Source organism: Battus philenor, unplaced genomic scaffold, assembly GCF_028537555.1.
Source record: "Battus philenor isolate CCGP_79_NKW_IND1 unplaced genomic scaffold, ilBatPhil1.0.hap1 SCAF_6, whole genome shotgun sequence".
NCBI lineage: Eukaryota > Metazoa > Arthropoda > Insecta > Lepidoptera > Papilionidae > Battus > Battus philenor.
This window is the reverse complement of record NW_027181726.1, coordinates 9,332,451-9,348,299: the sequence shown is the minus strand read 5'-3', so window position 1 is coordinate 9,348,299 and position 15,849 is coordinate 9,332,451. Positions and strand designations below refer to the sequence as shown.

The 15,849-nt window shown below is 35.2% G+C and overlaps 1 protein-coding gene across 9 annotated transcripts in view; it reads left to right on the top strand.

Moving 5' to 3' along the window:
- The window catches only part of milt (trafficking kinesin-binding protein milt), a 34,069-nt gene that overhangs the window by 15,696 nt on the left and 2,524 nt on the right, over positions 1 to 15,849 (top strand). For 6 of the 9 annotated variants that reach the window (XM_068773342.1, XM_068773336.1, XM_068773337.1 and 3 more), the window contains 10 exons: positions 6,194 to 6,270; positions 7,112 to 7,276; positions 8,375 to 8,573; positions 10,759 to 10,889; positions 12,482 to 12,571; positions 13,321 to 13,526; positions 13,832 to 14,059; positions 14,524 to 14,666; positions 15,420 to 15,575; positions 15,661 to 15,811. In XM_068773342.1, coding sequence (XP_068629443.1) covers positions 6,220 to 6,270; positions 7,112 to 7,276; positions 8,375 to 8,573; positions 10,759 to 10,889; positions 12,482 to 12,571; positions 13,321 to 13,526; positions 13,832 to 14,059; positions 14,524 to 14,666; positions 15,420 to 15,575; positions 15,661 to 15,811 — 1,520 coding nt within the window. In that variant the 5' untranslated portion in view covers positions 6,194 to 6,219. Of the gene's footprint in view, positions 1 to 52; positions 125 to 3,408; positions 3,589 to 5,484; positions 5,516 to 6,193; positions 6,271 to 7,111; positions 7,277 to 8,374; positions 8,574 to 10,758; positions 10,890 to 12,481; positions 12,572 to 13,320; positions 13,527 to 13,831; positions 14,060 to 14,523; positions 14,667 to 15,419; positions 15,576 to 15,660; positions 15,812 to 15,849 lie in introns of those variants that run through there. The other 3 variants (XM_068773340.1, XM_068773343.1, XM_068773339.1) reach the window with 3 other exon arrangements.

The following is a 15,849-nucleotide window of genomic DNA, read 5'->3' as shown; positions in this document are numbered from 1 at the left end:
GCGCGTTACATTCGACGCAGAGTTGGCTCGATATCGATTGAGTGCTCGGGGATAGCGCCGCGATGGCGACGACGGCGCCGCCCTAGGCGCGCAACAGCTGCGCCCTCCACACGTTATCTTAACCGTGAGAGAAAATCCATACTTAATAGCTTATTTTGTTAGTATAAAGATATATATGTAAAACTATATTTAAATAGCTTTACCATATACTATATACCCTAAACTTATTATTATTTTAAATTAATAGTTTTGCTATGATACTTGTAAATTGCATATAATATTGCATAATTATTTATATGATAGCCAAGTAAGATGCTGGTATTTGATTTGTTTAGCCGCTTGCAGTAAATTAGTGTATTTTCGTATAGGCTTATATCTACCCTATACGTATTATGAAGCGTTAATTTATCAAATACCTGGTTTATCCTGCTTTATATAATGTAATTTGTAATATGTCTTTAAAGTTCTTTTTTAAAACTCAAATTTGATTATATAATGTAACTAAAGGCGTTCCTTCAATATTGATCCATTCGCAACGCCTGAAATCGGTGCAGTCAACCCTACGGTAAATAGTATTTGATATAACTCACTGGCCATGCATAGTACAATTGCATAAATTTGACTACATCGTACGCTATTATCAATTTAATCGCTATAACAATAAGATGTAGAATCGCGTGATCAACTCTAACAGTTATATTGTTAACATTATAACTGGCCAGGAGGTACATTTCTTAGTTTAAACCGCGTTGCGGACAGGAGTGGACGTTTTTTTGCTCAATTTTCCGGCGGTGAAATAATTTGTGTTTTGTGGTCACGTGTTGAAAATAGTGATGCTTACATGTGCATTTCATTGTAAAATTTTATTATTAACCTCAAATGTAAAAACCTTTTAACACTTTTTTTTTAATTAACTGAAGGTGTGTGGACGGTACTTTTCTACCGTCATGTAGTATTAACTTTTTAAACTTGACGTTTTATCCAATCATACGTTTAATGTAATAATTATTTTTATTCAATAAATATATCAGTAATTTCATTTCAATTTTACAACATCATTTATAACACGCAACCACAGTTACAGCTAACGTTAAAACGCACCGCGGTGAAGCAGAAATTGTAATTAGTATTCAAATGCTGCTCGATTCGAATTCAAACCGAGAATAATATTAAAAAGAAATTGAACAATTCATTTGTTTCTGCAAACGGAAAGATTTAATTACAGCGCGATAGCATAGGTCTTATCGTTATCACTCATAGTGTTCATAGAGTTTCAAGTTTAATTTTCTTATTACCTACCTAATAGACAAACGAGAAACGTCAAGTTTTTTTTTTAATTATACATCATAATCACATTAGCATCGTAATTCATTTACTGTTATTTATATATGATTTAAAATTTCTCTTTAGGAGTACTGTTTTTATATATGTCTACATTGTCAGTTATAATTCAGATGATCTTGAAACTTTCACGTGTCAAGTTTTACTTTCTCTATAATAACCTGCCGTGTGTCAATAGCGTTGCCCTGAATCATCTCGCTGAATAAATTGGCAAGCTAAATTCTCGGGGCGGATTCTTTGCTTAAACGGGCCAAGGCCTTAGCCGTGATGGCTGCTTCTACGTTCCAGTTCCAAAGTTTTACCGTGTGTTTAATGCGATCGATATTACGCTTTTGATAGGTTTCATGTTTTCATTCAACCTACATTATGTCTATTATAGACTGATTAAACTATATGAATAAATCTTTTTGTTTTTTAATTAAATTTATAACGCAGACGAGACTTAATGATTAATTAAAATATAAAATAAGATTTAAGAAAAAAAGTATAAAAAATTGCGTAAATTTTATTCAATTTGCACGGATACAGAATGTCGTGAGAAATTAAGAACAGTTTTTTTTTAAAACTCCTTGAGTGCGGGTCGGTAAACAAATGCAAAACTCAACTTTTAAGTGCATTTGTCGGAAAGATGATTGCGAAATTATCGTCGTCACATCGCGTTATATTTATCGGACCTTTATTTATTTTCTCACGTATACGTAGCATATTTTTGTACATTGTATAAACGCTTTGAAGGATATTACATTCATATATTTTATTTTTGAATAACAATTTGTCTAAATGGGTGCGGTAAAGTTGGTGTCAAAAAGCAGTACACGATCAGGACAAGGTTGTTTGACGTCAGTTATTGAGTCACGCGCTTTTCGACCTTTTGCACCGCCTCCAATATTACAACATAGTCTCGTATGAAATCTATAAAACTGAAAGTTTATTTTTCATGAGAATTATTAATCTTTAAACTATATTTCTTTCTTTTAATTAAAGTTTTTAGACAGGTATAAACGGAACCAGAAACATTCAGAATCGCTATGAAAATTCATAGAATACTAGGTTTCCTCTCATACAAGAGTAGAACACTATTCGTAGCGTTTTAGGCCAACACTTAGCGAAAAAAAAAATTTAGATGCTACAATACATTTTATGTTCAATGTTTGTAAATGACTTGAACACGTTTCTATTATCTTTTATAGTTTCTTATCTAGGCCGAACTTATCTTTCGTTTGTTTATTAAAACGTACGCTTTAGAATAGAGGGCGAACCATAACGTTTGGCAACACTTATAGAGCGAGGTTAGTTAGCAATTAATGTAAAATGTATTTCATTTATTTCCTCCTGACCATGACGCTATGCTGACTGATTTCATTAAGAACAAGACCTGTCGCCGCAAGGCGTGAATTACGTAATCACTGATTGTAAAGATAAACATTGCTTTTTATTGTTAAAAGAATTCATTATTTACGAACTCTTTTAAACTGTACTGGACAATCAACGATTTGCTTTTGTTTGATTGGTCGAACAATGAATAATTAAAAATGTCATATAAATATTTAGAAATTGACGTGTCATTATTACTGGTTGGATTTATCATATCTTTTCATAAATTACTATTATCTTTTTAATGGATTTCCGTTACTTGTTATGAATTTGGTCTCGTCTAATTCTAACGATTCAGGGTTTTTTATTATGACCGTTCAGTATGACAACTTCAAAGTGACATATTCAGAAGGCGGAGGCTTAGGGTGGCTCTCCGCCACAACTGGTTTACTGCGTAGCATAGGAAGTTGAATTTATGAATATTTTTCAATTTTAAACAGGGCTTATTATACAGATTTACCAGAGTAAACAATTAAATTAGTGAAGTGCAGCAATGTTATTTGTAACACAAAGCGTTCATCTTTATTTGTAATAAAACATTGATGGAGAACAGTAGAGGGCGTGAGTGCTAGAGGGTTGTGCGGGGTGGGTGCGGGTGCGGGGGTGCGGGGCGGGTCGGGCGGGGCCGATGTCCGCAGGTCGGGCGCGTCACGGCGGAGGGCGGTGCGGGGTGGGGCGCGGGGTGCGCGGGCGGCTCGCGCGCCTCGCCGCCGCCCGGCTTCGATCGCGAACTCTTCCAAGAGCTCAGCTTCCTCCCCGACTCGGAACTCCGCGAGTGCCTCGGCGAGTACCCAGATTTCCTGTACCACGTGGCGCGAGACAGGTTCGGACGCCTCTACTTTCGCGTCATACGGACATTGCTCCTTGATCGAGGTACGGCCATGGCTACAAACAAATAACGCATTGATTTTCGGACATCTCATCGCTAGACGCAACTTCTGATCCTTCCAATTATCTTCTGCTTTTCAGTTCTGCTCTCTCATATCTGCTATTCTATTTGCTTTTAACCCTTTCGCTACGAACTTTGCTTAAAGAACCCTTTATGTACGAGCATCTCCTGCGACATTGGTGACCACTTGATCATGATCTCCGCGATGTGTTCATTTTTACGTATAGCTTACATCGATCACCGTTCAGCGGTGTTACTCCGTCAGAGCACACAGACCCCGTAGCGAAAGAGTTAACTAATGAATGCTTCAGCTATGTCACCCAAATCATCGATTCGCGAACACGATCTCATCTACATACCATCCAATCAATTGTTAACATATACACACAATAGAATACATGATTCATTTTTATTGATCACAGGTACAGGGAGACAATGGATTGTTAAAAGGAAATATAAATGGTTGTTGTTGTGGTTGAACTCATTTAGTGTGCGGTTAAAGCACTTGTTTAACGAAATGTTGTTAATTCAGTTATTAAATTGACACGTCTACCCGGGCGTCTATGATGAACATTTGATTTTAGTGTAATTTTTTTATATGTTCTTAAGACATCATCAAACAACCTTTATACGTACAAAACCTAAATAATGTCGAGTCTAGTAGTTAAGATAATGAATATAAAATACAAGAAACATTGATTTTTTCTTTATTTGGTTATTATTTTTTTTATTATTTACTTAGTTTTTCAAATGTTAGATACATATCCAAGAGTTCCAAAAAATTCATGGTAATGTGCTGAATACTTTTCAAACACGTGTTTCGTGTTTGGCATGGTGCCGAATGGGCATAAATAAATAAGCTATTCCTGGATTATGTCCTGCGTAATTCTGTCTACTTTTAATATCTATATATAATGTGGATATTTAACTTGTTTGAACGTATGTAAAACTAATTAGTATAGTTAATGACGAAGTTAACTCAAGTTATGAAGTTGCATTGTAACTTACGAATATATTTTGCGACACGCAATAAAGCCCTTGGTGTCGTGAGAGAAACGTCGCTGTTAACAATCGATATCCGCCGTTACACGGCACGGCGAGAGATGTTAGGTAAGATGCAGTAAAAATTACATACGGTTCTTTGAAAGGTATTTGTTAATTATATCTTTTCCCAGAGAGTTCTTGTAACGTAAGAAAATATTTTAACTATGTATATTTATTTTTATCGATAAAACATTTTATACGATGGAAATCACAAACAATACTCACGAGACGGTATGTCCGTCATTGTATAACATATTAACATATATGTTAGTTTGACCGATTCGTACCACTAAAGTTCTATTAAGTTAAATCAAATTCGCACGATTTACGCTTTTAGTTGTAAACAATGTGAAGGATCTGCAAATATGCGTCAAAGGACACTATATGCTTTACCATGCAACCGTCATATAGATATTTACACAATAGGTTAATATGTAGTTTATGGAAAATACATTTAAAAAATATTTTAGACAAAAGATATTGTTCTGTTAAATCTTTATGCAATTGTGTGTGTACTATGCTTTTAACATATTGTTTAATATTAGATAAAGTGATTGAAATCTCATGGTAATTCTGATATAATGTGACTGTTGACACCAAACGTATAAAGAAATTGTGAGCATGTTTTGTCTCTTGTATTCCATTTTTCCCATGTTGCACAATAGAACAGTTTGTTTTGCTTCCCCGGCGTACTCTCTGTACGCAGTCATTTACTTAGCCGTTCTGTTCGCGAGCGTTGTTATCTTTGCAGTTCGTTCATCAAGAATTGTATTTAATTTATATTCTATATTGATTATTGTTAAAGAATGTTATCGTAGATTGAATTAGATCCAATGAGCGCGACAAACATCGACGATATCTTAGCGGGTCAGTGTTTATTTTAATTATTAGTTGTCTTTGAACACTCTGTATCTTATCAGTGTCGGTTCTGGCAAGTAGCGCATAAGTTCTTTACACTTCACTGGGGTTTCACTTTCCGTTTACAATAGTTTTAAGTGTTAGTTTACCATATCCATTATGTCTGGTATGGTCTTTTTACTTGCAGTTGTTAGAGGCGTAATGCATAGTGTTTCATTAGATACGAACATGGAGAGAAGAGAAAGTTATGTGAAAACGGAGTTCTCTCGTTTCGGTTGCTGCATGCACACATCTTGATCGTGGGGTCAATCATGGAAACAAAAAAAAATATCGTTATTTTGATTTAGGACTACTTAATTTATACCATATTTGTATTATATTATGTTTTGGAAGTGATTTTTTAAATGTATTTATGTAAAAATGGTAACGTACTTGTGAATTACTGACATTGTTAAAACTGATATAAAATGGCCAAATGAAATTCATTTATTTAAATTACATATATTGGTTATTTTGATTCTTTTATTACACAAACAAAATGTTCGCTTAAAAAGGTTATATCACTGTAGCTTGTATGAAGACACTGCACCTAACATAATCTCTAAATGTTGACATTATCAACTGTTAATGTTTGCAAACAAGCATGTAGTTTATTTTCTTAGTACAGTAAAAGTGTTCTGTTTGCAGTTCTATGCAGCAACAGGGTGAGCCAAATGACAAAGACCTACAATGACATCGAAGCGGTAACACGGCTCTTAGAAGAGGTAAATTTAATTGCTTCCTGAAATAGCTTTTTAATTGTTTTAGCATTAAATCTAATTTGTCGTAGATAAGCAGCCTACAACTGTCTGTCAATCATTTCTTACATAGGAGTTACAATCATGCATTGTTCCAGTGTTTCGAAATAAAAAATAGGTGCCTGATGTCTTAGGCTTTCGCGAATGTGAGAAAGTGAATTAAACAACTTTTAACGCATTGAATGCAAGTTTTAAAATTTTTGATCTTTTTTGGACATTTTAAACAGGTTTCTTATTATTTATAGACAAATATTGTAAAGAAGAATATTTCCTTAATAACATTTAGTTATTTTTGGTCTGGTTTATATTAACCGTATCATTGCCCTGGTGAATAATTTAATAATATTTAAAATCAATGTTGTTCTTTATGGTTAACATTTCCATATTTTCAAATAATTCTTATATATATATATATATATATATATATATATATATATATATATATATATATATATACATACTCTTTGCACGTTCGTAAACGTAGAAATTGATTTAAGTGAAAATTTAAATTTTTACATTTTTCAAGATGATAAACGACGATGATAAACGTTCCAACCACAAAATTCGTAGACTGCAGGCCTATATAAATGGTTTAATAGGTTTTGAAATAGTTGTCAATACGTATTGACAACCCACGTGGGTAGGCCCGTCACTAGTTTGCGTCAACGTCATAGTCAAAACCGCGCGAATTCGGTAGATAGTGGCAGTGAAAGACCCACCTTTGGAGACCGATTTTTGGCGATGTCTTGCAGTGGGCGTCTGTTAGCTGACACGAAGACTGTTGACTATAATTTGATATTGTCTACAGAAAGAGAAGGATTTGGAGCTGACGGCTCGAATCGGCAAGGAGCTGCTAGCGGCTAATGGGAGACTGGAAGCACGTGTGACCGCCCTCGAGGGAGAATTGCGTGGCGCGCGGGACCTGGTCACACAATTGCGTCACGACCTCAACGCCAAAACAGATCTGCTGCAGGTTTGTTCTTTTTGTAATTTTCACCGACTGGGGTCTAAATTTAAACCTTTGGATAATAATTTATATCTATATATAATATGATACGAACAGACTTTAAGCAAAAAAAAACCCGTTTAATTAATATTCTATGGGCTCACTAGAGTTTATAGTAAAATATTATAACAAGCAGCTCTGATAGATTTCGTATTCGTCGATAGTTATTCGTCTTTCGCATTACAAAAATGTTTTTATACACATCATTCACTACGAATACGAAAGTAAGCTTTCTATTTCATTCTCTTCAAGACTAAGAAGAAGTAGCAATATGATTCAATTTCCTGGTTTTTCAATATTTGGTTGAGTACACACATTTTATGGCTTTATTTGACGTCAAATGTTGTTAATTAGTTGGGTTTTGACGAGTCAATAAAAGTAGTGTTTTTACTATTTACCTTGTAATTTTCCATGTTTTCATTACACCCTTCCTAGTGCTTTAACATGATTTAAAAAAAAACTGATTTGGTGTCAAGCTATTCGCTTATAAACACTAGGTGATTCATTTTTATTAATAAAAATTCTGTAGTTGTTGGCTGCCACCTGTTATTTGTCCACCTTTTGTTGACTTCCTACGTTGTGTTTAGCGGTCTCCGTTCCAGAACCTTTAGGTATCACTGGCCATCTATTCAATGCACTATGTGGCTTGGTTACTGCCACTTCAACTTGCTCATGTGCTAGGGCATATGGGTTACTTCTGTTCGTCTACGGATCTGTTTATTCCTGATTAGTCTCGTAAAGAAATCCCGAGCATAGAGAAATCTTCTTCATGGATTGTCGACACCTCGACAATCCTTGAGGGGACCTAGCTGAAGTGAAAACGCACGAGGGAGATATATAAGTCTATATACAGTTGTGAACGTCTTAAGGCTGAAATGCTGAAGATGGTGATTTTGATTTTATACTTATGGCATAATAAAATAATAACTGTTGTCGAATAAAATGTAATGAAAAAAAAAATGTTTGTCTGCTTCGCCCAGAAAAGATCTTGGTCTGGCAAAGTTACTACCGTATTTTATGTAAAAATTTAGAACTTTGTAATTGTATTGTATATTTTTCATGAAGGTTTTAACAAATGACACTGAGGAGGGCAGTCCGACAGAGGAACAAGAGGCGCCCACAGCGGTGGCTCTACGCAAACGAACCTGCGCTCTGGAGAGGGAGAACCGTGCATTGAGAGACGAGGCGGCGCGCTTAGCTGCCGGCGCTGACTCCGCCGAACTGGCGGAGCGACAGTTGTTGAGGGACATCGCCAATCAACTTTGTAAGTATCTTTTTTTTACCTGTCCTTCACTATTGCCCAAGTGGCTTTTGCAGATTCCGCAGGTTGGAGTTGGTAGGTCGCAAAAAGCGCTTAGTCTAAACAGCACAAGAAGCATCGAGCTACCGCATCTTTCCACAGAGTGGGCTTAATGACCAATGGCGGGACGAGGGCGTGGGCTGTCACTGGTTGCGAAAGAAACTCCGGCAACGCTTCTATCGAAGATGGTCGAAGACCTTGGCGATTTCTGTCGTATGATCTTTTCTTATGAGTTGTCATAGATATTTTTACAGTCTTTTGCAGCGATTTCGTATGGATAGATCTAGAGGTGACATAGCGAAAGCTTCAACTTGATCCGACCGTCAAAACGACCTCTGGATATTGAGCTATTCACTCCAACCTGGACTTGTAAATCTCTCGAAACCGTCGTCTAGTTTTGCATAACGCGGCTAGCGACAAGACGAAGGTTTCGACAATTGCAGAAAGGCGTTGCTTGATCTATAATTTCTAGTGTATAATCCATAATATTCTCAGTCGAGCTTATCATGTATGGTTTTCGCTACAGTATTTATTTCGAGCGCCAGACAGAAGTACCATAACCACGTGTCAGTGTAAAGAATTAGAATTACTGATGTGACATACAGCCATATTTTATCAAGTCTATATTACAATAATAACGCACTGCACGTCATATAAATTATATGAAAATGATTTCGTAAATTCAATGGCTGTAATCCTCGCACAAGGTCATGTCTCAGTCTTACTACTTTTGTATGGAAATTATGTTTTTATCATGATCTACAATAATGCCACAGATAATTTACAGATATTATAATATAAATTAAATAATTGAGTAATCAAGATTGAAAATCACAAACTTTTGTATAAATACTTTTAAACATCTAATGATATTTGTGTATGATTTCGTTGGCGATCAAGTGCCTACATTATTGATAAATTTTTCCTGATGAAAAATGAAGATACATAGAAGCCGGAAGTTCGGTGTAACAAGGTGGCCTAGCAGCGTGTTTTCTATAAGGTTTGCACCCTGTCAGACCATACTTGTTTCAACGGATTTCTTATCATCATATTTGAATTGAAGAAGATTGAAGATTGTCAAGATTGAAAAACGGAACACAGTATAATATGATGGTTATCAAACCTTCGAGTTTTTGCTACGTCCGAAATGTATATCTTTGTTATATGGAAAAGAAAAATAATACTATGAAATTTGAAGATTATCGAATATACGACATATATTTATAGCAGATTCAGTCGAGTATTGCTTTACAAAAACTGAGCAGTGGTAGCCTAGGGGCAGAAATATTATGTTAAGTATTAACCTGTAATATTTTTTATTATAGTTCAATACACATTTTAGGAGTATTTAAAGCATCAAAAGTACAAAACGCAAAGATAAAAAATCCTTATTGACTAGTTTTAATTATATTCATATACTTTATAAGAAATAATTAAAACCCGTAAACTAGTGACATATATTTGTTTAACGTATATTATAAAGAATATAAACCAGTTTAAGATATTTTTTTTTGTTAAACATTTGTTACGCGTCTCTTTGTTGTACTTTACGTTGTAATATAATGAGTAGTTACGTAAGTTAAAAGAGAAACAAGCGTTGTGTTGATAAGCATCACGGTTAATTCAACAATAGACGACTTCCTAGATTTAATGCATACTTTCTTCATGCTTGTACAAATGACTGTGCATTCATTCCAATATTAACAATAATGAAATTTGTTATAGTTTACATTATGACATGTTAAGAAAATAAAATATTATATGATAGTTTTAAGTAATTATCTACGTGCACAACAACTATTGCTAAATCTAAAGCGCATTTATGTATTATGTGATAAATATGAAGAAAAATTCTCACGGATATTGTAATATATTTAATATATTCATTATGATTAAATGAAAATGATTTATCTGATATACAATGGTTTTAAATTGAAACTCGTTATTTTATTGTTTCTCCATTCAATGTTATTAGTTGTGATGTCTAAAATTGTCTACGTTTTATAAGATTTTTTGTGGTAATAATTGTTAAAATTTGGGTTGAATTAATTGTTATATTATTTAAAGATTTTTGCAGAGATTGGTAGAAAAAATCCGTGGTTTATTTTAACTTCAGTGTTCACGTTGTTAATTAAGTTTATTTATTTAGCCAGCGCAAACACCGAAGCGAACGTGCTCAGTTCCGAGTTGGCTGAGGAGAGACAACGCGCAGCTGATCTTCAGCACCAACTAGATGCCTCAAATGCAAGGCTTATAGTCACCGAGCGTAATTTTCAACAGGTGATATGTCTTTTAAAAATAAACACTTTGAAATCCGGCTACAATCTGCCATCAAACTTTTTTAATTCATGATGATGTAAGTAAGTTTGTTAGTTTAGCGTGTACGAAAGACGTTCATTAGAATGCACCCAAACACATCATTTAAGAACGCATCTATTTTTCTACTCTCACTTTAGACTCTGTTTATCACATTCTCTCTCTCTCTCTCTGACGCGTTGCACTACCGGCTAGACATATTTATATTTACAAATTATCTCGGTGAAAAAATACCTGTTTATGTAATTTTCATGATGATAGGTTTAATGGTTAAAAGGTTGCAAAGCCATCTGGTGTTGAATTACACTAGTGATAACATGAACTAGTGATGGCGAAACTTTTGAGCCCCGGGCGTCAAAATTTCCATCAAAATTATTTTCGTTGCTAAAAAAGTAAATTATTTACCAAATGGCATTCAAATAATAAAATAAAATTATGATATTACTAATAAACATTTAAAGATACATTTTGAATATTTTATTGACATTAGAAAATAAGGTAATTTCTGTATAATCAGAAACTAGTGACCTTGGTGCTAGTTTGTCTGCTATTTTTCTTATTTAGTTACAAACTCCAGCACTGACTTAATCTGTTGAACGAGACAGTCTTAATGCTAATTTTGAAAATCATGTTCCACAAAAGGGTGGATGAATAAATATATGGGTTGAAAAAACCATCGCCAAATCTTTCAAGGAAAATTCAACAAGGTTAAAATTATGATTTACCACTAATGTATATGATTTTTGTGCATTGGTAGCTCAGCGGTAGATGATGAAGACTTGCAATTGTTGGTTCGATTTCCGGGACACAGTCTTAAATTATTCACAATTTGGGCATTAACTATATGAGATTGGCACTGCTCACAAACAAGTTTCCAGAGGATAGACAGACGTGTTCTCTGAGTATCATAACTTCACTGCGATCGCCAATCCGTCTGTCAATCGCGGCGATATATTTAGGAGTGACCTATGCCTTGCAGTGGGCATCTATGGGCTGAAACGACAACAAAATTTGATTTTCAGAATAAAATTGTTGTCACTGCGAGTAGTAGTTAAAACTATTACAGGAAAAGCTAATTTAGTATTGAAAACAAGATGAAGTTTAAAAAAATATTTATTAAAATAGATCCAGGACACAGTGCAAAAACAATAATTTTACATTAAAGAAACATAGGTTAACATGTGATAAGTAATAATAAACAACTTTAAAATTAAAAAAAAGGTTGAGGATATACTTTTTTTGCGAGACAAAATATCATGATTTTTTTTGCAGCGACACCCTTTTGTTTCCTTTCTTAAACCTTGGTCAGACCAGTTTTAACTGACTTGCTTTTTAAACATGCTTTTTATTTGGTAATAACTAGTTTGAACTGATATTCAATTCTGTATATTGGTTAATTCTAGTACTATTAAAGGAGTTTAGTAAAAATTAGTTTTAATGTAAAACTTGTTTTTCTGTAACCTATACAAATATAATTTTTATTATCAATACATAAAATATTAACAATACAAACTTAACCCGGTAATCCTTGTTCACCGTGAATTCATTGTCCACAGCTATCGGCCGAACACGAACATACAATACGAATTTTAGATATAACAAGAGAAAATCAAAATGCACTCGCCGCAGAATTGGCCGATGCCAAGGTATGGACAATTGTATAATATTAATTTTATTTTGTTACCCTCTTTGATGTTTAGTTAGTGCACCGACACGTTCGTATGTAGCAGCGATGCAGTAAATAACTAAGCTGTCAATATTCGGCATAGGCTGGCTGCCTCAGTTTAAGATAAGCCCTTCGCTTATGTATATTACTTATTAGATTATATAGATAGTGTCTTCTTTGTGTACTGCTACGAAGGTAAGAGTGAAATAGTTGTTTTATAAAAAAAAAAAACACTTCATCTTTGCCGTAATTTCCAATTAATGAACAATGAATTTATTGCGCTTTAAAATTGTTGAATAGATTTTACACAGTCATAGCAACATAGAAGAGAGGAAGAAATCTTTATTATATATAAAATTATTTTCATGTTTATGTAATACATCAGGAACAATAATTCTTCGTTTTCAGAATCTTAAAGCGTTGAAGACATTTTCGTACATAACGATTAGTTTTCGCGACTTGTTTTACTAGATAGACGACTGTATAGGTCGCGGTAGTCAGACTTACAAAATCCACTTACATTAATTTTAATTTTTAATTTTGACAATTATATACCAATTAAGGATGATATTTTCATATACCGCACAACAAAGGTTTGAGTTTCCGAGGGTGTTTTGCTATCCCATTGTTTTCGCAGAAACTAGCTTATATGAACGCGTCGATGTACCATAGAACGTTCGCGTTTAGAAACTCGTTTGTTTCACAAAGAATATGTGGCTAATTTGTCAGGAGCGTTATGCAGAGGTGGCGGCGCATCTCGCAGAGGCCCAGGAACAGCTGCGACAGTTGCGGCGGCGCGGCGAGCCCACGCGTGGTCTTATGCCCAGCGTCGCCGCGGCCGCCGGTCTCCTTCCTGCCAGTCTGCACCGAGAGATGCACGCCTCAGTGTACTCCGAGCTCAGCCTGGACTCCGGCATCGGCGACCCGCTTGCACAGTTAGTAACACAGACAGATATAAATCATTATTAAAACTTAAGAATTGTACAAATACCTTTCTCAGGTGCTCGATTATTACTTAAAAACCCTTCATACTATAATGTCAGTTTTTACAAGTTACTAATTTTTTGAGTTTTTTTAAATTTATTACAAGGTTAAGAGACATTGCATGAAAGTGTGTTGTAGTTGCCCATAAAAAAGTTTAAATTTTATGAACCCCGGGGAAACAAATAACAAGCTTTTCTTTATTTCTATTGTTAACATTATGTACTATTTTAGTTATGAAATAATGTTTTTGTTTTAGTTCAAGCATGCAGAAAGTGTTTGAGACGGTGCAATGTGCGACACGGTGGTCGGGTGCGTCAGGTGCGTCGGGCGCGTCGGTTGCATCTGGCGCATCGGGTGCGTCGCTGGCGGGATCCGACGTAGCGGACGCGCCTTTGATGACGTATCCCAAACCGTCGCTCAAACCTCCTTCCGCGGATTCTTTCTTGGACGAATCATCTGACGCGGAATCTGAGGATCTTTACCCGTGAGTAAAAGAGAATTTCTGAATGCAACTCTGATGGACAGCGTTCGGGAAGCTTCGAAACATCTCGTCCAAAATGTTTGAAGACGAATAGTCTTTTACAAGGGTGTGGTTGCCGGTGATGACTTATGAATCTGAAAAGTGGTCGTATATGATGGGCCTTAGAAGACAAGGTAACCAGAGAAAAATCGACGTAGCACCAATAACTGCTTGTCTGAAGTGTTAGCGGACACCCCTACTGAGATGGACCGACGACATAATCAAGGTCTCGGTGAGTCGCTTGATTCGCCAGTGCAAGACCGGTCAATGTGGAAATTTTTGGGGGTTTGTTTATACCTTGCAGTGGGTGTCCATCAGCTAACAAAATTGTTTTGTTTCATCTTATTTGATTTAAATTAATGAGAACGTTATTTTTATAAATATTGTATTCGCTTATGTATGAGGTGTATAAATACAATGCATTGTAGCGGCGGTGCGGGCGTGGGTGTGCCCGGCGCGCCAGGAGCGGCAGAACTAGCGGCCGCTCTGCGCCGTCTCACACCGCAAGAGATCAACTCACGCCGTGCATCGCTCGCTGCCTCTCACGTGTTGCGACACCGGAGACACACTGGTAATTCAAATTATCATGATCTTTTGAATTAAATCTTATAATATCTTTATTCAAGCAGGCATTTACACGGCCTTTTGAATCGTCAAAGTATTAGGATTATAAGAAGTAAGCTATCACTGGATCGGAACGCACATCTGCAGAGAATAGCCGGACAGAACCTCAACAGTTGCTCTTTTTAAATCAAATTTAATAATGTTTGAAATATACATTATACTGTCAATCATGTAAAGAAGTAAATAAGCCAAGTTCCACAATTTTCGAGTGAAAACTCTTGAATGCTATAGTAAGATTTATTTATTATATACTTTTATTTTGTATTTTAAACTAAGAAATGGAACATCAACTAATGCTCTGGAACTTTTGTGCGTGCAAATTTACAGAAAATGAAATTAAAGCGTTACGAGTTTATTATTATTTCTTTTATTTTTTTAATATTTGTCACGATTTTCTATATAAGTATTTAAATTTTGGCGCATGAATAATATGTTATTAAATATATATTGAGAAATATTTGATGTTTAAATTATATTATTTTTTATTGTGTTATTTACTCATTTGTGTTTTTATTTAGTTTTAAATGGAATGCTAGTGTCACATTTTCTTTAGTAAACTTAAGTTATCTGAAGTGTAAAGAACACATTGGTAAAGTAATTGAAGATATCAAATGAGCTTTGTATTGTGTACAAGATTAGTGAAAACAATTGAACGTAAATGATCATTGATATTTGTTAAACATTGTTTGTGATTTTGTAGAGCGGGATATGAGTGAAGAGAGTGCAGTATGGGGCGCGGGCGCGGCTGGTGGTCTCGCGAGGTTTCGTGCGCCGCATAAATTGCAAATCGTCAAACCTTTGGAAGGATCTCTCACTCTGCACACTTGGGCACAACTCGCTAAGCCAAATATGTCAGGCAAGTACTGAAGAAATTCAAAAAGTTAATTAAAAAAATAAATTGAAAGGTACATAACATTATAAAACTTAATTATTACTAATAGGTTTATTAGAAGATCAGGAGGGTGTTGGCGTGCGAGGGCCTAGGTCTGCTACCGGTTTAGGGATGAAGTTGTACAGACTGTCTGATGTGGAAGAGGATGACGACATGCCGCGTTTACCACATTCAAGTCACATTTACACATTCACCAACAGGTAACATTTTTGCGCAAATATTTGATTTAATTATTTTA